The sequence below is a fragment of the Periplaneta americana genome, chromosome 1 (assembly GCF_040183065.1).
Source record: "Periplaneta americana isolate PAMFEO1 chromosome 1, P.americana_PAMFEO1_priV1, whole genome shotgun sequence".
NCBI lineage: Eukaryota > Metazoa > Arthropoda > Insecta > Blattodea > Blattidae > Periplaneta > Periplaneta americana.
Genome location: NC_091117.1, coordinates 84,210,137 through 84,233,653, shown reverse-complemented (window position 1 = coordinate 84,233,653; position 23,517 = coordinate 84,210,137). Strand labels below are relative to the sequence as shown.

The 23,517-nt window shown below is 35.0% G+C and overlaps 1 protein-coding gene and 1 non-coding gene across 2 annotated transcripts in view; one reads left to right on the top strand and one right to left on the bottom strand.

Moving 5' to 3' along the window:
• Positions 1–23,517, top strand: part of LOC138697577 (venom allergen 5-like) — a 35,511-nt gene that overhangs the window by 5,992 nt on the left and 6,002 nt on the right. Inside the window, exons 3-6 of the mRNA XM_069822947.1 lie at positions 6,473–6,643; positions 6,973–7,051; positions 8,698–8,830; positions 12,912–13,138. Of these exons, the coding sequence (XP_069679048.1) occupies positions 6,473–6,643; positions 6,973–7,051; positions 8,698–8,830; positions 12,912–13,138 (610 nt within the window). The remainder of the gene's footprint in view (positions 1–6,472; positions 6,644–6,972; positions 7,052–8,697; positions 8,831–12,911; positions 13,139–23,517) is intronic.
• Positions 20,609–20,680, bottom strand: TRNAQ-CUG (transfer RNA glutamine (anticodon CUG)). The gene has a single exon. It is a non-coding gene; the product is annotated as a tRNA-Gln (tRNA).

Below are 23,517 nucleotides of genomic sequence, written 5' to 3'. Positions count from 1 at the left end.
ATACTAACGTATTATAGGCCTACAGTCATAATACTAATAGAAAGGTAAGACATTTAATCTTTTGTTTATAACAATATGTTTTGAAAGTAAGTGTTAAATATTTTTTTCATCACTAAAGTTTCCCTAATCTGCTAAGACTACAACAAAAATATGTTTTGTTTAAACATTTATCATGAGTTAATTTTAACCAATTAAATTTAAATTCATTTAAGTATTTCCAAATCTCTTTTCTTACATATAAACGTATTGTAATCGTTTGCATACCAATAGATATAATGCATTTAATCCGAATTCGTTGGTTAAGTTTATTGTTATAATTATTGCAGTCGGAAATACTTTCGCCATTTTGTTTGTGAGCACAGTTTGTTGCAATCCGTCACATTGTTGTGGACGAATCTCGGACACGTCATTCAACGCCCATGGACTTGGAAGGGAAACCAATCCTTTCCCCTTGCTTCCACCCCTCTCTCTCAGTCCTGAATCCTGTTCTGGCGGATTGTAAATTTTAAAGAAATTATCTACAGCCTCGAAGCTAGATCGGAATAGGAGATCGGTAGCATGTCTTGACGTCATAAATATAAGATATACGATATTGTTTATTTCCAGAAAAATACAATGCCAATAAATTGTAAATTAACAAAATTCTAGCACTCCTCTGAAAGAGAGAGTTCTTGTGTTGAAGGGAGGATTCGATAAATAATACATGAATAAATTACAATAAAATAACATGATAATTAAGAATTATTCATAACAAATTGCTTACATACATTCTTAAATTTAAAACTGTTGCAGGTAAATAGATGTGGCTATTTTTTATTAATTTGTTATAAATTCTATGGCCGAAATTAGTACTATGATTGAAAGCAGTGCTCGTTAAACACTTGGGTTCAAACAAACGTATTGCAGCTATGCTTTTGATTTTCTGTTTGTGAGTATATGATCGGAAATATGTGAGATTTTTATGTATAAAATTTAATAATATATTGATCTAAATTCCATGTATTTCCAAGACTTTAAATTCTGAAAACAATTTTTCGGTAGGATAATCAATAGGTTTTTAAACATACAGTATTTTACTTATTCTTCTATGTAATAAATCGAATGGATTAAGATTATTTTTATCCCATCCTAATATTCCATATTGGGTTATAGACTGACATAAGGCAAGTTAAACTGTACGTAATACATCCATTGATAAGTAATTCCGTAACTGAACAAAGTAATATATAATTCTACAAAGGTAGTTGATTTGTTTGTCCCATTTCAGATGTTTATAAATAATGATTTATAAATATTTAACCTCTGAAGATTCATTTATAATTAGGCAATTAGAGGAAATTGTAAAACAACCAAAATTGTGCAGTATAATGTTTAAGGGGAATTAGGAATTTATAAGAGTTTTAGTTAATGAAAAAGGAATGACTGTGGTTTTAGCAATGTTAAGAGAAAGAATATTCTAATCAAACCCTGCTTGCGTTAAAATAATTGTCGTGCCAAGTTTTCCCCAAACAATAATACTGTAACATCTTCACAGGACTACACCTTTGTGGTTTTGTACATCAATTGCTAATAAATCATTTATGTACTGTATATGAAAAACGAAATAGGACCGAAAACTGTACCGTGAGGAACACCAATATTAATATTGTAAGGATCACTAAGATAATCATTTTTTATTATATAAATTCTATCGTTCAGCTAACATTTTAGTACCGGTAATTCTAAAGCTTTTTCTCTAATACCTAACATATTTAATTTTTATATTAAGATTGTGTGATTAACAGTATCAAACGCTTTTCTTATATCTAAGAAAATACCAAAACACTTATTCCCTCGATCCAGCTCTCCAATTATTTTTTCAGAAACTTTAAATATTGCATTATATAGGCCTAATACCAATTTTATTACGGAAACCAAATTGCTATCACCTAAAATATAAAATATTTAACTATATTTTCTAAATATTTAAATAAGCGATTTTAATACACTTTTCGAAACATTTGGAGATACTAGGTAGTAATGATATAGGTCGATAATTTCATACTCTTTTTATCTCATATTTTATAAATAGGTTTAATTATAGTAGATTTAAATTACTTAGGGAATATACCAGATAAAAAGGATAAATTAAAAATGTGTGTAAGAGATAAGAGTACGAGAACAGAGTACACCAACAAAAGATTGGATTGTTCCTCTACAAGACGAGGCAGCTTATAATATCAGCTGTTGCAGTTTATAACACAAATTGACGAAGATATTACACAGATAAAGATAGCTATTAAATAATACACTTGTATGTCTGTCAATAAATAAGGTAGGGTATATGATATAACTTAATGTGTTTTGTATGTACCACTTGCATATTAATCTGTGTGTTTTATAGAGAGTGGTTGGATTTATTGTAGATAAGAGGGACGCAACCTACTAAGTAAGACTTGTTTTGCGTAGCACTTAGTATCATAAGACCCGTGCACTGGATTTGAGGATAAATTTTGTAGGTGTGATATGCATGTATAACTGTTGAATAAATCCACATCCATCCATTGTTCACAATCGTATTCTATTACCAGTCCAAAAGCAACGAAAAATTACAAATTATTTCTTACTCTGAAGCTACGGCGAAACATCCTGCGGAACAAGTTATAATAAGTTCCCACGCTGAATTATATTATCCACTTGTTATCAATTTAAAATTCATCATCATAATCATCTTCTTATTTTTATTCACATCAGGTATTAGTAGAAGCTCCTGTTTTGACTTCAGCTTGCATTGCTTTCTTGGCCGGCCAACATCTCATTTTCCTTCGGGCTTATAATTCAGTATCTGTTTCAGAATTCGTTCTTCGTCCATTCATTCCAAGTTCTTTATACAGCCAACCCTATGATGTGTAATTTTATTATCTATGGTAAATACATATATCTAGTTCTTTTCGTATTGTTTCGTTTCTATGGTCATTCATTCCAGTGCAACCTTTTACATTTCTTAAAAATTTCATTTAGGCGGGCTTTATGTTATTAAAATATGTCTTTTTGAAAGTCCATGTCTCGTAGCCATAAGCAAAGTCGGCACTGCCATAGCTTTATGAAACTTTAATTGTGTACTTCCTCTTTTTTTCTTTAAATTTTTAGAGATAGTTCCACAAATGTTCCGAAAGTTTTGTAATTTGATATCAATGTCTGCATCATAACCACATGCATAATCTAAATAGACTAGTATTGCAAATGATTAAGTTGCTGTAGAAGTTTTATACTAATATTTTATTACTATTTTTTTTTTTTTTTTTTTTTTTTTAGTTTTCCAGTAACTTTGGTATTTTTTGTTTATATTTGTAATTATATTTTCTGAATATTTCACTAAGTTGATAAATGGCTTTAATAAATCGTATTTATTTTCTTTTATTAGGGTCTACTATTTGATCGTCAGCAAAAGTTAAAGTATTTAATTTATTGTTTATTTTGATTCCATCTAAACTATTTCCTTTCCATTCTCTGAGAATGTCGTCAATATAAATATTAAATAAAGTTGGAGACAAACTGTATCCTTGTCTTACACTTGTGCTAATATTACAGTATATACAGTCACAAAGCTCAAATATGCATCCATAGATAGTTGCTAACCACTAGAATCGCTAATATCGTCTCATTACAGAAAATGCGAAATAGTACCGGCACAGTCTATTGTTCCTAGCACCCTCGCAACTGAAGCTTCGTGACTGTATATACTAGACTGTGCTAATATAATATAATTTTTGAGATCTTTTCCGCTCGTGAAAAACACATTTATTGTCTTAATATACAAAGATTTTATGATTTGGCTTAGGTGAATTGGGAATCCACTATTTTCTAAAATTTACCATAACATAGACTAATATCAACTCACTTTATTGATTACTTTTTCGTAATCTATAAATGCTATATGCGTTTGTTAAATTCAAATACAGTTCAAATTATTGAATACTGTTGGGTCAATAGATTGTGAGGAAACTGCAACTCGGCGATTCGGCACTCCGCCAAGCGGCTCGCAGACTCCGTTTACTCAGCTTGCTACCGGTAATACGCCCCGCAGTAATAGTAACTGGATGCATCACAAACTGTTAATGTAAATTATTACTAAATATAAGCTATTAAAGCATACTTTATTCACCAAAATTAAGAAAGAACATGTTGAAAATGTATGCTTTTTATTCCAAACAATTCTTGCTCCTGTTGAAGTAAAACATCACTCACTTTTTCGCCGTTGAGATGTGGAGGTGATGTCTTCATAGATGCTATTTATCAGTTCTTCCAGTGTGCACCTTGTCTTTTAGAGTTTCTAGAGATGAAATTCAAGGAAAAAGACAAAATCACGCTTTGTCTTCAACACGATTCTGTAACAGCATATACAACCGACTGTTTTATGGACGAACTACATATATTTGAATGTAGATTTAGGAGTAGGAATGTATGGCTCCCTCAATCTCCCGACCTCACCCCATGTGACTCTTATCTATGGGGAACTTCAAAAGACAAAAAGTACAAAAGCAATCCACGTAGTCTGGAAGAACTTAAAACCATCATCCGGGTAAACATTGGCTGCTGCATTGAGATAGGTAAGTCCAGAATTCTTATGTAGAACATTTGCTAGATTTTTTCTTACTTTTTCTCCAGTTGATTCTGATGCTTAACTAGTTTCTCTTTATCGTGGCTGAAATATGGAGTTGCTAATGAATTCGTTTCCCTATTTTCTTCAAAGGAGCAACCATACCAATCAAAAGTGTAAGCTGTGATTGATGTAAGCCACCTTGATGTGAAATAGTCATCCTTAAGAAGGACTTAGCACAGTAGATGGAAGTCGCTTCATCTTCCAAAATGATGCCTGCCACTTCGTCAAGATGAAGCGAGTTAATTTTCTTTAAAAATAGAAACAATTGTATTAGCAGTACTGTGTATTAATATGAAATAGACTAAAATATATTCTGCCTTCAAATTAGGCGTTACCAGGCTTTGGAAAATTAGCACTGTTACCTTTAATAAGCATTAAACATACCAATACAACTTAATACGAGTCTATCTATTCAAGAACAAAATAGGTTCTTACCTAATATCCGATGTATAAACTTGTGACTCTTTGATAAACAATGTTAGATTTTATATGAGTTTTAGGCTTTGAAGTGCCTGATCAGAATTAGGCTTTTGGGTAATTCACCGTGTCCTGAAACTTAACATTTCCAAAGTTTCGGAACTACATACAGGTTTCATCAAAAGGGCAGACAAATAAGTCGAAAGGCGTTGCCTATTCTGTTGGGCTCAGTCATCCGGATTAGTCTGGCGACCTCTGGTCTTACGTTGATGATGGAACCTGTATGTAGTTCCGAAACTTTGGAAATGTCAAGTTCAAGGACACGGTGGAATACACAGAAGCATAATTCTGAATTTTAGTTTTGTGTTCCTATGAAAGGTATGAAAACTCACAAACTTTTTACAATAGAAATTCTAAATATTTTCCCGTTTTTTCCAGATGCATTAAAATTGCCAACTTGTAGGGGAGAATAGGTAGTATCTAATTTTTATACTAATATTGATTTATTTTTTTATCATTGTTGTAAATATTGTTTTATTGTAACTCTTGTTATTGCCTAATTACTCCTTCTGTTGGCTAGCACATTAAAGGGTTAGGTACAACTTACAGCAATAAAATTTTGGAAATATTCAACAACAACAAAAAAAATTACATTTTTTTTTTTTCAAAATTCAGTTCACTGTGCGCAATGATGAAGCGTTTCCCACATAACTCAAAAATTATCCAACATTCTGTGATGAGAAATTTTTTGAGTGTATTTATGCATGTCATATCTACAATGTGATGAAAGATCATTTCTCTATCTTCGATAGATTGTCTGATAAAAATAAATTCATTAAAAAAATGGTCAAATATCAGTATTCCCTTCTAACACAAAATAAAAAATATATTATGTATTAAGGAATGTAGTTGAAATAGCATAATATTGTAAAGATGAGTTTCAGCAATAAAATAAAATAGGGAGAACATGAAAAAGTTAACAAGCTTATGAGTTATGAGGGAAACGCTTCATCACTGCAAAGTAAACTGGCATCATTTTGAATTCTGAAATATATATATATATATATATATATATATATATATATATATATATATATATGTATAGTTTTTTTAAATCGTAAAAATATTTTTTTCATATAGCAGAAGGACAGTGTTTTACACACACCAATTTTCATTATTGTACAGTATACAGTAATGGAGGAAAAAATGTTGAATATTTCCAAAAATGTTACTGCTGTAAGCTGTACCTAACCCCTTAATAATGTATTATTAATAAAACATAAATCAAAATAATGTTAGGTTACTAATATTACCTTAATTATACGTCTTCGTTATAATTTATTATTATTATTATTATTATTATTATTATTATTATTATTATTATTATTATTATTATTATTATTATTATTGTAGGGCATTGGTTCGGCATGTACAGACGTCCTGGACGGAGGAGTGACCGAGGACGAAAAGGAACTCATTTTAGATGTACACAACCGACTGAGAGCCTGGGTTGCCAGTGGCAACGAGACCCGGGGCCTAATAGAAGACGTGCCACAACCGCCCGCGGCCAATATGATGGCTCTGGTACACAAAAAAACATTAATACAAGCAACACTACTTAACTATCATTCAGTTCCTTCAGTACCGTTTCACATGATGTCATTCTCAGCATTGTCACCGCTAGCAAAGCCTCTGTTAACGGGGACTTTCCGACCATCACATTGATTCGGTTGCCGCATGTGTGAAAGCCTCCTTAAAAATTGCATTAGAGCTTGAATGTAATGTTTGAACTGGGTCAGTATTTGATTTGCTTGAGATGACTGAGTTTTCATGTTTTACACACTTTCCAAAGTCAAAGCTCAGAAGAGTATGGCATATTTTCCTGTTCAAGGGCTGCTTCGGTTTGTTTACAGAACTGGGACGAAGAACTGGCGATGATAGCACAAACGTGGGCTGATCAGTGCACATTCTCTCACGACTGTCGACATGTTGGTAAGAAAATTGCTATTTAGACCGTTACTTATGCACGTCATTCTTATTTTGGTCACACAGCTCTCCTTTATCTCCATATTCCACATAAGGAGCTTAGTTAGCGATTTCAAACTGCAGTTTAACGCGGTGAAGTAATTTGACATATAGTGTCAAGTGGACTGTTGTATCGATTTTAAATTCTACTTCAGAATAAGAAATTAAGAATGAATTGTAATGAAGTACCGGGTTGAAAATCAGACCTCACCAAAGAGGAAACAGATAGGTACTTAGAAATGTGAGAGGCTACGTTTGGACGTGATTCGAATCCCGCTTAGGATGATTATATAGTTGAGATCGTTTACGAGGTTTTACTCAAATGTACTGCAAATGTCAGATAAACACATGGCGAATTCTCGGCCTATCTCGCCAAATACCATCTCGCTAGTACCAATTCTATCGATGATAAATAACCTAGTAATTGTTACAGCGGCATTGAATAGCAAATAGAAAACAACACTAATACATATTTTTGAAGACTTTCTCGTTTCAGCCTCGGCTAATATTTTGTTATATTTTTAGCTTCGCTCACTTGTATTTCTTATTACGAGGGCTCGGATGTTGATGACCTAACAATCACAGAAAAATGGCCTATAAAATGACCTTAAATTTCTGAAAATATGACCTTAAAATTTAAAAAAAGGGCCACGATTTTTAAAAGTAAAATACAAACAAAATAGTACCGGTATACTTTCATCTGTAGAAAATACATTGTTACCAAACTCAGTCACTAAGCGTCGCAAAAAAAAAAAAAAAAAAAAAAAAACTTTGTCTGCTTTGTTTTACTTTCGCCATTTTTATGTCTTCACTGTGTGATACAATATGCTGACTGTGTACACTGCGGCTGCAGTATTTGTTCTGTTGTGTTGAATGGGGAGGAACACGTAATACAGGAGTCAAGGCTAATGCAGCCTTAAGGAAAATTCTTGTAAGATGCAATCGAATTGCGTAAGGAATTTTCAGTGGATTGTCGATTATACACTACTACTACGCCATAAAAAAGTGTCCGTTCATAAGCAGAAAAGGATAAAAATGCAACAAGAAGTAGAATATTTCCTAAAAAAAAATGACCACTAGTCAATAAAAAACCGAAAAATGCAAAAAAAAACAAAAAAAAAAAAAGTAAAATGAAAGTAGGTTATATTGGTTCGTGTTGAAGTGAAAGAGTTTATATTGCATACTGCATTGTCAATTATGTCTCGTAAAAAGATAATATTTCATCAACTTCCGAGCCATACTTATTAAAGGTAGACTAATCATAATAAAATAAAATAATGGAATAAATGAATAATTTCGAGGGAAAAAACCCGGCTCCGGAACAATTTTTCCCTCGAAATTATTCAAATCAACTTTACAGGGAGTTATACCTGAAATCTTGATTTGCATAATGGAATAAATGTTTTTTTTTTTTTTTTTTTTTTTTTTTTTTTTTTTTTTTTTTTTTTTTTAGTCTGTTAGTTGGTCTGTCTTGTAGTGATAGGAATTCATTAGTATATTAGCAATAAAGGTTTTCATTTTGGAAAAATTCACTAAATTGAATTGGAATGCAGTAACAAAACGAGTGAAGATATTTCCATCAAAAATAATCTTGGGATTTAATTATATTTCAGTGGACTTCAAAGTGGGGCAAAATATTGCCCAATACTGGAACAACTTGGAACCAATCGTGGAATGGGAGAAAGTGATCGAGGGTTGGTACAATGAAGTGGGTAACTGGTCTGCCGATGACACACCAAAATTCATGTATGTTCAAGCAATTTATATTTACCGGGTCGATATGAATTCGATATCTCTAGGTCTTCTCACCTCTGCTGGCTTCATTCCATTTATTCTCAGTTATTCTCTTAAGCTGTCGCAGCCAAAGAAACGACTTCTGACGTCATACAGAGAAGACGTAGATAGGATGAGGCGAAGACATGACACGGACATGACGTGGGCAAAGGTATGCTTTGAAGAGTCAAAAACCCTTGCGACACTTTCGCGTCACACAGCTTTTATGATGTCTTCAGCCGATAAGGATGACCTGGCTCTCGTACAAAAAAAAAAAGAGTTAAAAAGAGAGAGAGAGAAGTTTTTAGGTGTATCCTTGGTGGTTGAAAAAGAAAGGGAAGTTTTATATATTCGATGTAATGAAATACATTATAATGTTCCACTAATGTTTCTATACCATATCAAACAATCTGCTTCACAAAATTGAATATCAAATTCAAAATCGTCGCGCATTTTCTTTTGCAGTCAGACACCACGTGTAACTTTGAATGGTCACTCGTGACTGGAAAGAGACGCGGCGCTGGCTTCCGAGTGGCGTGCCCCATCCCGTCTTCTTTGTATGCACTGATAGATTTGTTTGGTTTCACAAGTAAAGAACCTTCGTTGCAGGGTTGGGTTCAGGAAGCCATAAATCTGACTGACACGCTCCCCCAATTAGTGAAACTGTGGACAAAGATACCGCCAGGAGACCGCCGAGAATGCTGTGTTGTGAATTTTCCATTTTTGAAAGAATCCAACCAGTTGCAAAAGAAAATACATTTAAAGAGTCCAGCCAAGAGCAAACGTGGCAACAGCTTCCCCTAACTGGCCTGTCAATCACTGTCATCTGTGCAGAAGTGGTGTGAGGCCAGGGTTCTTTACTTGTGGAGCCGAGAGTACATGGACGAGACTCGAAAAGTAATAATGCATCCGCCCGATGTCCGAGCCACGTCTTCTCTGTGTGAATTGCGACTAAGGTAAGGGCCAGAGCGTGCCTTGCAAATAGCAGCATTCCCCACCTTTCTCCGAAGACAGATAGTAGACTGCCATTACTGTTTACGCATGGAAAGAAGTATTTACATTACAGTGACAATTGAGCTAAGGATCGATGTGGCGACGCCGTCTTCACTTTCCTTGTGGCGCCCGAAAGCGAGTGACGAATTTGTTTTCTATTGGCTGTTTCAAAGAGGCAGCAGATAGAACACAGTTAAAAAATAGGTGTTACGGAACCGTTAGAAATGAGTTCTTTGCTTGCGACAACTTCGATGACACTTCTCTGAAACCACATATATTATGTAAAATTTTCTCTGACTCCAAGCACAGTCCTCCATCGCTGTAGAGTAACGATTAACATATTAACATATCTGACCGTGAAACTGGCGGGTCCAGTTCCTGTTTGAGACAAGATACATGGTTGAAGTTTTTCCGGAGTTTTCCCTCAACACTCTAAGAGCAAATGCTGGGTAACTTTCGGCGCTGAACTCTGGACTCATCTCGCTAGGACTACCAACTTCACCTCACTCAGACGCTAGATAACCAAGCAATTGATAAAGCATCGTAAAATAGTGGAATAAAAGAAGTTATATACATTGAGTTTCTTCTATTTCCCTTCGCCATATAAACTCCACACTAAGAGAGAATAAAAATTATTATTTTTCAGAATAGAGCTTCTCAACCTTTTTGATAATGAGGTCTCCCTTTTCCTCACATCACTTCAGTGGGGTCCCCTGCTCTAAAGTATAGAATGTTATGGTTTATTTAACGACGCTCGCAACTGCAGAGGTTATATCAGCGTCGCCGGATGTGCCGGAATTTTATCCCGCAGGAGTTCTTTTACATGCCAGTAAATCTACTGACATGAGCCTATCGCATTTAAGCACACTTAAATGCCATCGACCTGGCCCGAGATCGAACCCGCAACCTTGGGCATAGAAGGCCAGCGCTATACCAACTTGCCAACCAGGTCGACCAAAGTATAGAGTAGAATGTAGAACATAGTAATGTGAAATTTGATATCAATTTTAAAATAAAACAATTGAATTAGGTTTTCATTTAACGCAAAGTAGTTGGATATTTAAATTTTCATAGAAGAACTTTTAATAATAATAATAATAATAATAATAATAATAATAATAATGCATTTATTTATTTATTTATTTATTTATTTATATACTGTACAACAGCAATTGGCCAATAAAAGTCCAGCACAGTGATACAATTAATGCAATAAAATGAACAAGTATGGTACAAATTAAGTAAATAATTGAGATAAAAACAACAAAATAAAGCAAAAAGATTACAATTATTAATTTACAGGAATCAATACTATTAAATTTTATGGAAAGGAGTTAATTCTTACAGAAAGTATTACAAATTTGTGTAGAAAGATTATGCAACTAATATTAAAGCAAATGACATTGCCATGTTCTAATATTTCTATATATTTAATGGATCGAAATCCCCTGCATGTAAGTTAGCATTTTTAATATATCTGGAGACCGAAGAGAAAGATTTAGAATTGCTAATACAGTATAGAAGAGTTTGTGATGTCTCATGTCCTTCATAGAAATACGAAAGCTAATAATAATAATAATAATAATAATAATAATAATAATAATAATAATAATAATAATAATAATAATAATAATAATAATAATAATAATAATAATAATGAATTGAAACATCCTACTATTTGACATTAAATAAAACGCAATTAAATATATATTTTCTAATTTCTACCAAATTATTATTACTAACCGTCCCTCTACATTTTAGTTTAGGAGGCCGCACTAAAATAATGTAAAAAAGGGGGACCTATTACCAAAAAGTTTTAAAAACACTGCTCTAGTAGACAGAACTAAAATACTTCAACTCTAATTTTAAACAGTTAATGGCTTAAAAAAGTTTTGGTTGTAGCACAAACTTGCTACAACCCTAAAGAACAGCCCCAGGTTGTACGTCACCTCGCCATTTTATAATTGCTAAACTAGACGATTTAGGACAAACATCATTAGCAAATCTCTGTCCTTCATTGCTGTGCTGGTGCTCTTCTTCCCATAATAGTCTTTTGTTATACGAAAAAGGAATACAAAAGTTTTCAGAATCTTTGTTGTTGTTGAATACTCTATTACATACAGTTCTTAATATTCGTTTCGGAACCAATCGTAGAAAACCGGATGATCCTTTGATCTGGAAAATTTTTCCAGATCGTGATTATTCCTTTCCTTTTCTAAATTTACAGTAATTGTACAGTACGAATATTTAGTCCTGACAATCGCCAACAATGTGCGCCTGGATCAGGCGAGTCCATTAAGTTACGCCAAAGGGTGTTCAGGTTAGTCAGTCACTTGCTCTCATTGCGATAGGATGTCACGCATGCGGTAGAGCTGTACGTTTCTAATACAGTTAAGCTGTACTGCATTTCTTTACCGACCGCTCACCCTTATCTCTACTCCGGAGCTCTCCCCACTAATCCTATTACTTCCCCTCTTTCGCGTCTCTGAGCTGTTAGGACTAAATAATCGGTCTGTAATAGAAGTTAATTTTCACTGTGTGCATATGTCTAATGTTAAAATTATCTACAACAATGAAGACAGTAGATATTAGCTAAATTGTATTTTATAATATCCTCTGATAGAGGTTCTGGCTGATATGCACATCAATTATCAGGCAGTACATCTCACTTGACGATATGTCTCAGAGGAAGAACAAATATTTGTATGCATCTGAAGTCTGACTAATGTCATACCTAGTCGGCAATGTATGCAATGGAGGGAGAAAGGAACTGACCACCCTATTCCATTATCTCCTTGCCTCATAAGTGATGTCTTCTTTGTATCACTTGTGAAGTTCAGACCTATCTTCTGGCAGTTGACTAAACAACAACAAGAATAACAACATATTTTTAATAAACTGTATTACTAATAATTATATGTATTCAGAGACGTGATTGTGACCAATTAGGCCTACTTCTAAAATATTTAAACATATCATAATAAATATAATAGGTCTATAAATTTGTACTGATTTCTTTTTACATTAGCGGCAATTTAATGTTCTGATTTTCGTCGGACAGAGTTACAGGAAATGAAATGATGACAGGACATTACACGCAATTGGTGTGGGCCGAAACACGATTTGTGGGGTGTGGTCGACGTGGGTTTCGAAATGGGCCGTTCTTTGTAGAGCACTATGTGTGCAACTATGGACCCACAGGAAACTACTGGGATCAACCATTGTACATCATAGGTGATCCCTGCTACCTCTGCCCAGAAGACTCTGAATGTGATAATGTGCTTTGTGGTAAGTGTCCTTGAATTGTTGCTTTTACAACTCAGATGCTTGTGTATCTTTGCTGAAAGTTTGAAATGACATCAATAAGTTTTTTCATCATAAGATAAAAAATCTCTTAAGTTGGGTTATACTATTATCAAATAACATTAATGAATGAGTGTGATAAGTACGTAATTGAAGGGGTGAGAATGATAATAATCCTAAGCTAAGAAGACAAAATTTCAATGGCAGAGTTCTAAGCTAAAAGTTTAATTTGCAGTGCTATTAGGTGCAAAATGATAATTTTTTTAACTTATGCTTTTGTTACTTGAAGAGTAAATTTTATAATATTTTACCAGTGGCTTCCCCCCATGAACTCGAACAAAAAACTAACTTTGTTAAAAGGGTGGCTTTGGACTGTCTCATTCTCACCTCTATCTGGAGAACGCAGAAAATTATAAAGTAGGACGAAGCATTTCCTTCTTATATCATCATCATCATCATCATCATCATCATCATCATCATCATCATCATCATCATCATCATCATCATCAATTACAGGATTAATTAAGCCTCGCAAGCCTGATTCCAGTCTCGTGAATTAGAATGGTTGTATTCACCTCTTTTTCGGTCTGTCATAGCTTTCTGTCCAAGGACTGATCCCTAAGTGCACAATTTAACTTCAGCCTTTCTATTTTCACTCGGATTATCTCATATTACAAGACAAAATAGTTATCAGCAATAAAAATTATGAAATCAGAAAAAAACGTTCTTAGTAAACAAAGTCTGTAGCTTGAGAAATCCTCTCCTGGATTACTTTAACATGTTCTCTGTCTTCAGAAATGCTCCTGGGAGCACGGTTAATGTTAGTGATAGACCACTTAACACATTTCATCGCATAAATGAGATATCTCTTCAGAAGTTTTTCTTTTTACTAACGGCAGATACCTGGCTGTTCGCAATTTACCCATATGAAACCAGTTGTGTAGACCAGTTTACCGGCAGACTTGTTGTCCAGAGCCTCTCATAGAAGGCTGGTCTCACTACACCTGCGATGTCATATGACAAAGATTTGTTAAAATGCCACAGGAGAACCGGAGCTCCCGGAGAAAACTCCTGCATTATCTGGGCCGTAGGCTTGCCCAACGAATCCGCGACATTTGCTACAGTGTGTCATTCCCGACAGTGCTAATATTCCCCTCGACAACTTGATAAACAAGTAAGTCATTTGCGACAGATCCATAATTTATCTTTATACTCTTCATGCTCGTCACCAGTGCATTTGATTTAAGGTTCAACACTTGGGTTTAGTTCAGTCTTACAACGAGGACCAAGCGATTCGACTTTGCATTCGTATGTGTGCATCATTGGCGTTCTTACAGCCTGAAGACGTTGAAAGGGGTTGTTATATGTCATGGAAGATTCACCGACGACCAGAAAGTAACAGAATTCAACGACGACTTTGTGAATCAGTGGCTTGAGAATGACAATACCCATCAGTATCTGAAACTGTTACAAAAGAAGGCACGGAACCAACAATGCAGTGGAAGGATAGAATCGCAGACTAAATCAACTTTCAAAAAAACCACATCCCAACTTGTTCGTTTTAATTAATAATCTGAAAAGAAAAGAAGCCCAATACAACAATTTCTTATGTGACAGACATGCCCTTAATATATTGGTGGATCTACACCTGTGGAGTAACGGTTAGCGCGTCTGGCCGCGAAACCAGGTGACCCGAGTTCGAATCCCGGTCGAGGCAAATTACCTGGTTGAGGTTTTATCGGGGTTTTCCCTCAACCCAATATGAGCAAATGCTGTTTAACTATCGGTGCTGGACCCCGGACTCATTTCACCGACATTATCACCTTAGCCTCAGTCAGACGCTAAATAATCTGCGATGTTGATACAGCGTCGTAAAATAACCTACCAGAAAAAATGAAGGGGAAAAGAAAAAAAAAACGAAATATACATGTATTAAAGTTGACGAAGCTTTATGCACGGCTTATAGAAAATATGATTCAGACAGGCAATAAATGAAGGATTCAGAGCCATAGTGGGCCAAGCGCCAAAAGTTAAAAAGCGAAGAAAACAAGGGTTATAATGAAGTAATTATTATAATTTAATTAAACATATAACAAGTAATATAAAGTATGCATATTAAAACTATGTGACATATCAATCTTCATTAAACTATGGTATTCACTTAACTTTAAACCTTGCTTTCTCTGTTTTCAATGAATGGCGCTTGGCCCACTATGGCTCTGAACCCTTCATATCAAAGGCTTCCTGAAAACAGTTGCATATCTGCACAAACTGGGACCATGAAAACATTGTTTTCAATAACATTTTACAATTTACGTAACTTTCTAAACCTCCTGCCTCGCCTGCTTCAAGGAGGGTAGCTAGTCTCAAGCCTAGAAAAAGTGTGAGGGAAAAATTGCGAGTTCGTAAGAATTTTCAACTGTCGCAAATGACGCGGATAAAAAGTGTTTTATTGGAAAACCCACCGGCAGTTACATGAGACTGTCGGAAATGTCACACATAATGGCCACTGTCGGAGATGACGCGCTTCGTGCCCAACACAAGTTATAAATCCTGGGTACGCCGGGACTCGAACTCGGATCCAAAGATTATAAGTTCAGAGCTCTAGCCACTAGATCATTGTGGCAGTTTCTCTTCAGAAGTACTCTTTGAAATAAGTTCCATCCTGCTTCTAAAATTAGATAACTTGCCATTTTAAAGTTTGCACGTTTCAATGGTAAAATAGACAAATTTGGCTTTTTTATATTCGCAATTACAGTTTTCAAAAGGTTATATTGTTTTCACTTACTCATTAATCGTCACCAGGAATTCTTTCAAGTATGCTTTTTCCTTGATTTGTCATGAATTGTGAAACTTTTACTTTCTGTATCTTCATTTGATATGGTGTATAGATCCTTTTGTCTTTAAATACAACTGGATTTAAAGTGATTATAGACCAAAAATTTCATATACCTGAGACTAAACATGCAACTTAAACACACAACACTGAATGATATTAATTGATATTAGTATGGTTACAATGCTGCTATATGGTGACATATTTTCCAGTTTAGTTCGAAAAGACATTACACATATTTTTGAAACTGAAGAGAGTTTTCATAGTTCACTATTTCCTATATTCAATAGGACACGCATGTTGTCAGCTGAAACGATGCATTTATTTATGAAGTACAGGAAACTGAAGGAAAGGTGATATGAAAGGGAGTGGAGATGATTGACTTTCGGACATATAGGCTAGAGTTAATTTGTTTGTAGCTGTTTACTACTGTGTGCCAAAGTTTCTTAACCATAAGCACTGAAATCTCTATATCTTCGTAAAATGTCACTATTGTCCCTGATCACGTATATAACAGATTGACCATCGCAATGTTAAAAACGATAGAATGTGGAAGAGAACAACCACCTGGATCTCCACCGTCGACTGGAAACGAACGCTAGATGGAAGTACAGTTGCTCCATGCAATTCAAATGAGAGTTATGACGTGACTCCTTCTACTGTCGCTAGGTGGCAGTACAGTAAACTTGATAAAAGTTGTTGCCGTCAAAGCCTATAAGGCTGAGCAATCTGTAATAGAGTGATCAGGGCTATTGTCTATGTACTTTTTCAGCAATGTCCCTTTAATTATTGTACGTACTTGTCAGTCAGTAGTTTCTATTCATTACATTCGATGTGAATGTAATTTATTTTGTATGCCAGATATTGATACAATAAAGACAGTTGAAACTGCAAAATTATTGTATCATAATAGGCCAATACTTTTTCTCTTTAGCTATATTTTAATTAGTAAAATGACATATTTTTGTCGACAAAAATTTGTGAATATGAATTATTTTAAAATTGTAGGTCTTCGCCACTGAAATCAATTTGTCTCTCCGCCCTTTATCTCTCTCTCTCTCTCTCTCTCCTGGCGGGAACTTGACTTGTGTCATTCACCCAAGTGTCCCCATTTATAATTGGAGACGCCTAAGCGTGTAGTTCTTTCAGTCACCATGAATACGTTGCTCTTAGTGCACTATAGGAGGCGAACTACATACAAAATAATGTTGGGGAAGAGGGGATTACCCTGAAAAAAAACCCACCTCTAAACACCATCTTTGTCAACCACAAATTTCGCTTGAACTCGCTGGGATTCGAACCCGGTATACCAGCGTGGAAGCAACGCTCTAGCTGCCCGGCTAACAGTGTGTGAAGTTATTATTTAAAACTTTCAATTACCTCGTATGACACCATCAATGTTATTGTTATAATAATATAATTGTATAGTCATTATTTGTTATTATTATTATTATTATTATTATTATTATTATTATTATTATTATTATTATTATTATTATTATTATTATTATTATTATTTCTAATTGTATCTTGACTGCAATAATTGTGATTTTAATTATGTATTCGTATTCCATGTTTCCCGCTATTGATTTATAAAAATGAATTTTAATGTATTTTATATTTTTCTGTGCACAAATTTACAGTAAATATTACCACAGTCTAGTATATACAGTCACGAAGCTCAATACGTAGGGAATACGCATCCACAGATAGTTGCTAACCACTAGGATCGCTAATATCACCTCATCACAGACAATGCGAAATATTACCGGCACAGTCTATTGTTTCTAGTACCCTCACAGACTGTGGTATTAGGGGAGAGTTGGGTAGTATCGGACATCGGGTAATATCGGACAGTGAGTTTCTTTCATCTACCACACGATGATAGTACCTTATTGACAGGGTTACGTGATGTCGCATAGAGAAAAGTAACCATGTCATTCAGGTACTACCATATGGTGGTAGATGAAAGAAACACACTGTCCGATACTACCCGACTCTCCCCTACTATAACAATTCGACTCTTAATTATTCCCTTTATCATTTCAAACACCATTAGTATAAAAGTAAAGTTTTGAAGGATGAAATTTTGCTCATTTTTAATAACAACCCTTTTTTTAAGAATTAATCTGCAACCTCTTATTTACATGTACGTTGAACAAATTTCAGCGCTCTGCGACGCGGCGCTTGGAAACATAAAAATTACGTCATATTTAAGTAGCTGCACTCTTGAATTTGAATGGCATGCAAACTTTACAAGCTATTTGCCGACACTTTTTTTCCGCATTTCATCATGTTGAAAGTGTAAAGACTATTGCAATTTTGATGCTGCTAAAATTACGTTTTTACTGCATGTTTTATATAGCATAATGTGGTTAACAAAACACAATGGCCTTTTTTCATAAGCTATATATAGCCTATACGAGTAGGCTACTTTCGAAATTTAAAAAAAAAAATTAAATATACTAGAGCAGCGTTTCTCAAACTTTTCTATTCACGGAACCCTTTTAAACCCAAAATAAAACTCTGGAACCCAATTAATCCAGTGAATATTCGTGGAGAGGGGTTGTGTGTGTGTTTCCTCCCCCCCCTCCCCCATTTCGCCTTCATCAGACTCACGTTTAGGGATAGTTGAAGTTGTAGTGGCACACTTGGATGTTGATTGTTTTAATGATCCTGTTTTAAGCCACTGATCCATGATTCAGTGTCACTCTGTATTTAAAAAAAGTAGGCTGAGGATCGGTATCACTCTGTATTAAAAATAGGATGACGTACTGTAGCTCACAATGATTGGTCTCGCCTTCCATTTACACAATTTTGAAGAAGGAATGATAAAAATAGCACAATTTTTCTTTAAAATATTTGACTTTTTTTCTGATATTATTAAATAAACTTCGAGACACAAAATTAACACATAATTCACCTTGAACTTCAAAACAATGGTCTTTCCTCTCCAGAAGAAGTTTTCTGTGCTTTCTTGAAGGAACATCAAAACTCTGCGAATTATCCTTCACAGAATGTTCAATTAATTCCATGTACAATTTACACCTGTGCATTATTGTTGGAAAATGTGTTAGCTGCAGACACTTAAGTTACTTCAAGCGCACCTATTATTATTTCAACAATGTGCATTAGTGACCGGATTGCCGTGAACGGTATCCATTGTTGTCCTGAAAATTGCCAATAGAATAAACAATTATAGTCCTGTTCTTATTATTTTTCATGTTTTTATAACATTATATTTTAAAGATTAAAAAGTAAATAATTTCACATCAGGAATTGGCGGGACCCGTAAGAGTTGCTTACGGAACCTCGGGGTTCCGGGGAACACACTTTGAGAAACGCTGTACTAGAGCATTCGAAAAGTAATTGCGACATAGTTAATGTTTCTCATTAAATTAATTTAGGTTACTTTTGACATCAAATACAGTCTCCTGCCATGTCAACAATACTTATGGTTTTAGAGAACCCGGAAGTTCATTGCCGTCCTCACATAAGCCCGCCGTCGGTCCCTATCCTGAGCAAAATTAATCCAGTCCCTATCATCATATCCCACCTCACTCAAATCCATTTTATTTTACTATTATCCTCCCAACAATCCCCAAGCTGGAGGACCACCCCTACTAACACGAGTGCATATTCAATATATTCGCAGCTACCCTCCATACCTGGAGGCCGTCATTACGGTTCCAAATTCTTGGAACATGGTGGACTCCATCGGCAGCAGCATTTCTGAATATCTTTCTCACTGATCAATCTGAAGCTCTTCGGATGTCAACTCTTGATTGAAAGCGAATGCCTCGCTTCCACCCAACTTGAAATAGTTCAGTATGGTAGGACTTCTCTTTTGTAGTGCACTAAAGCACTGAGTTGCATGTTTTTCTCTTGCAACTGGAATTTTTATGAAGCACCTTTGTTTGTACCTTTAGGGCTGTATTGTTTACTACAAATAAGAAACAGCCACAAAATATGGCTACTTTGAGACTTTCAATACTGCAAATTTATGAAACAATCGCTGCTCTATTACGTAGCACAAGATTTCAATGGTCACCTCTAGGAGCACTGATTTACAGCATTTTTGCCATTACTTATCGAATGTCCTAGTATTTAGTGAACACTAAAAATTTAATTTTTTAAGTTGCGTATAAGTTTTTAAAAAATTCTCTCCATTTATAGACGTAAATTTAAAATTGCCGTGTCTAAAATACTTAGGTCGTGTCTAAACATATCAGAGATGTAAAAAAAGTCACGCATGAAACTTAAATTTTGTAAAAGGAGACAGATTTTGAAAATGTGCATTTTTTTAAAATTTGATTGACTCAAAAACAACTCATCTGATCATAATGAAACTTATATGCAAGAATACATATGAGAAGGGGATGAACTGTACAAAATATTAACTCTCTACCTTAAGATTTGTAGAAAATAGAAATTTTACCCTTCACCCCCCATTAAGTATATAGCCTATTATACACAGTTAGTTCGCATTTTAATTATTGTCGTATCAACATAAGCAAACTATAATGTAAAAATAAGTTTTCGTAAGCGTCTTAAGGGATATATATAACCGAACTATTTTCTTCCTGCATTCAGTAATATTCGTGAGAGAAAAATTTGGCAGGTCCCACCGAGACTTGAACTCGGATCGCTGGATTCAGAGTCCAGAGTGCTAACCATTACACCATGGGACCGTCGGGTTTTGTCCTACACTCAGCTGCATCCATCGATATTTTTGAGCCCGTATCTCTACGACGCGGCGCACGATTCTGCTAGAGATATTGAACGGGCTAGAGAGAGAGAAAGAGAGAGAATAGACCGCAGCGCGTGATTTGATTCGTCCACTTGTGATTTGAAACTGTTCCGTAAAATTCTAACGAGACACTGCCAGTCTTGGCATTATCACCACCACCACCACCACCACCACCACCACCACCACCACCACCACCACCACCACCACCACCACCACCACCACCACCACCACCACCACCATCACCTTCTAATAATAATAATAATAATAATAATAATAATAATAATAATAATAATAATAATAATAATAATCGTCATAGTTATCATCACTACCACTACCGCTGCGAATTACAATCGTAGACATGTTTCTGATGATCAAGCTAAAATAATCGTGCTGAATACAATATTTAATATTTTCATATTTTGCTGTGTTATCAGTGATTCAGTTCTTTTAAGAATTTCTTTATGTTTTGTCGTTTATAAGTCTGAATTTTATTATTCTTTTAAATATTCGTTTTAAAATATTCCCGTCTTTCTCTCAGCAGAAACCTCAGTCATACCCTAGATTATATTTATACCCAGATTGCTCGGCCTTATAGGGTTTGACGGTAATAACTTTTGTCAGGTTTACTATGCTGATGCTGGGTAACTTTCGGTGCTGGACCCCGGACTCGTTTCACCGACATTATCACCTTCATATCATTCAGACACTAAATAACCTAGATGTTGATACAGCGTCGTAAAATAACCCAAGAAAATAAAAAAAATGACTATGCTGCCATCTAGTTGTTACATAAGGAGTCACGTCATAATTTCCATTTGAATTGCATTAGCGACTATACTTCTATCTCGTGTTCGTTTACGGCGGACGGGTGGCGATCCTGGCGGTTGTTCTCTTCAAAGTGCTACCGATTTTAACATAGGGATGAGCAATCTGTTATATAGACATTATGATCTAGGGTTATACTCAGCTTAGAAACAGAATTAAACTTTCATCGAGTAACTTTTTAAACTAAATTACTTACAGAATTATGAAACATTTTTTTTGTCTTCAAATTAACAGTTCATCTTGAATATTACACGTAAACAGAGCGTTCAGTTCTGCTCTCGGCCGGGAATACGTGCATCAGACATGACTGACGTAGACTGCGTCATCATTAATTAATTCATTCATTCGTTCATAGTGTTCTGCCCAAGGGCAGGTCTTTCATTGCAAACCTTACATTTTCCCATCTTTCCTATTTTCTGCCTTCTTCTTTGTCTCCGCATATGATCCATATACCTTAATGTCGTCTATGATCTGATATCTTCTTCTGCCTCGAACTCTTCTCCCGTTCGCCATTCTTTCCAGTGGATTATTCAGTAGGCAGTTTCTTCTCAGCCAGTGACCCAACCAATTCCATTGTCTCTTTCTGATCTGTTTCAACATCATTCTTTCTTCACCCACTCTTTCCAACACAGCTTCATTTCTTATTCTGTCTGTCCATTTCACACGCTCCATCCTTCTCCATATCCAAATTTAAAATGCTTCTATTCGTTTCTCTTCACTTCGTCGTAATCACAGATCGGTAGTAATGTCTATGTTTCTGCCCTATGCACTGCGTCATTGTTGTTGTTTAATCAAATGTTCGTCAGATTTGAACCTCACAAGTAATACCAAGAAGGCACCACTTATGAGGCAACTAGGCCAGGAGTTAATGGGGTAGGTTGGCCAGTTCCTTTTCCCCTCCATTGCATACATCGCCGACTAGCTACATATCTTTCTCTGACACATATCGTCAAGTGAGATGTACTGCCTGATAATAGATGTACATATCAAACAGAACCTCAATCAAAGGATCACTGCGTCATTATCATTACGTAATTCTCCCGCGTATTTTTAAGTATTTAACTTTCCTTCTATCCGCAGTATGCGGAACCCGAATCATGCAAATGAAATGGCTATGCATTAGTCACACACACAAACTTTTATTAACAATAGCAAGCAGACTATAATTTTATTTTCATTTCGTAATAATTTTTAACCTTTGTAGTAGTAGTAGCAGTAGTACCATTTTCTTTTAGCGCGTCTGGCCTCGAAACCAGGTGGCCTGGGTTCGATTCCCGGTCGGAGCAAGTTACCTGGTTGAGGTTTTTCCGGGTTTTCCCTCAACCCAATATGAGCAAATGCTGGGTAACTTTCGGTGCTGGACCACGGACTCATTTCACCGCCATTATCACCTTCATCTCATTCAGACGCTAAATAACCTAAGATGTTGATAAAGCGTCGTAAAATAACCTAGACTACTAAAAAAAATTAATTGTATTCTTATTTATAATAATAATAATAATAATAATAATAATAATAATAATAAATAATAATAATGAGGTGGGATATGATGGTAAAGACTGGATTAATTTTGCTCAGGATAGGGACCGATGACTGTCTTATGTAAGGGCGGCAGTGAATCTCCGGGTTCTCTAAAAGCCATATAATAATAATAATAATAATAATAATAATAATAATAATAATAATAATAATAATAGTAATAATAATAATAATAATAATAATAATAATAATAATGAGGTGGGATATGATGGTAAAGACTGGATTAATTTTGCTCAGGATAGGGACCGATGACTGTCTTATGTAAGGGCGGCAGTGAATCTCCGGGTTCTCTAAAAGCCATAAATAATAATAATAATAATAATAATAATAATAATAATAATAATAGTAATGATAATGAGGTGGGATATTGATGGTAAAGACTGGATTAATTTTGCTCAGAATGGGGACCGATGA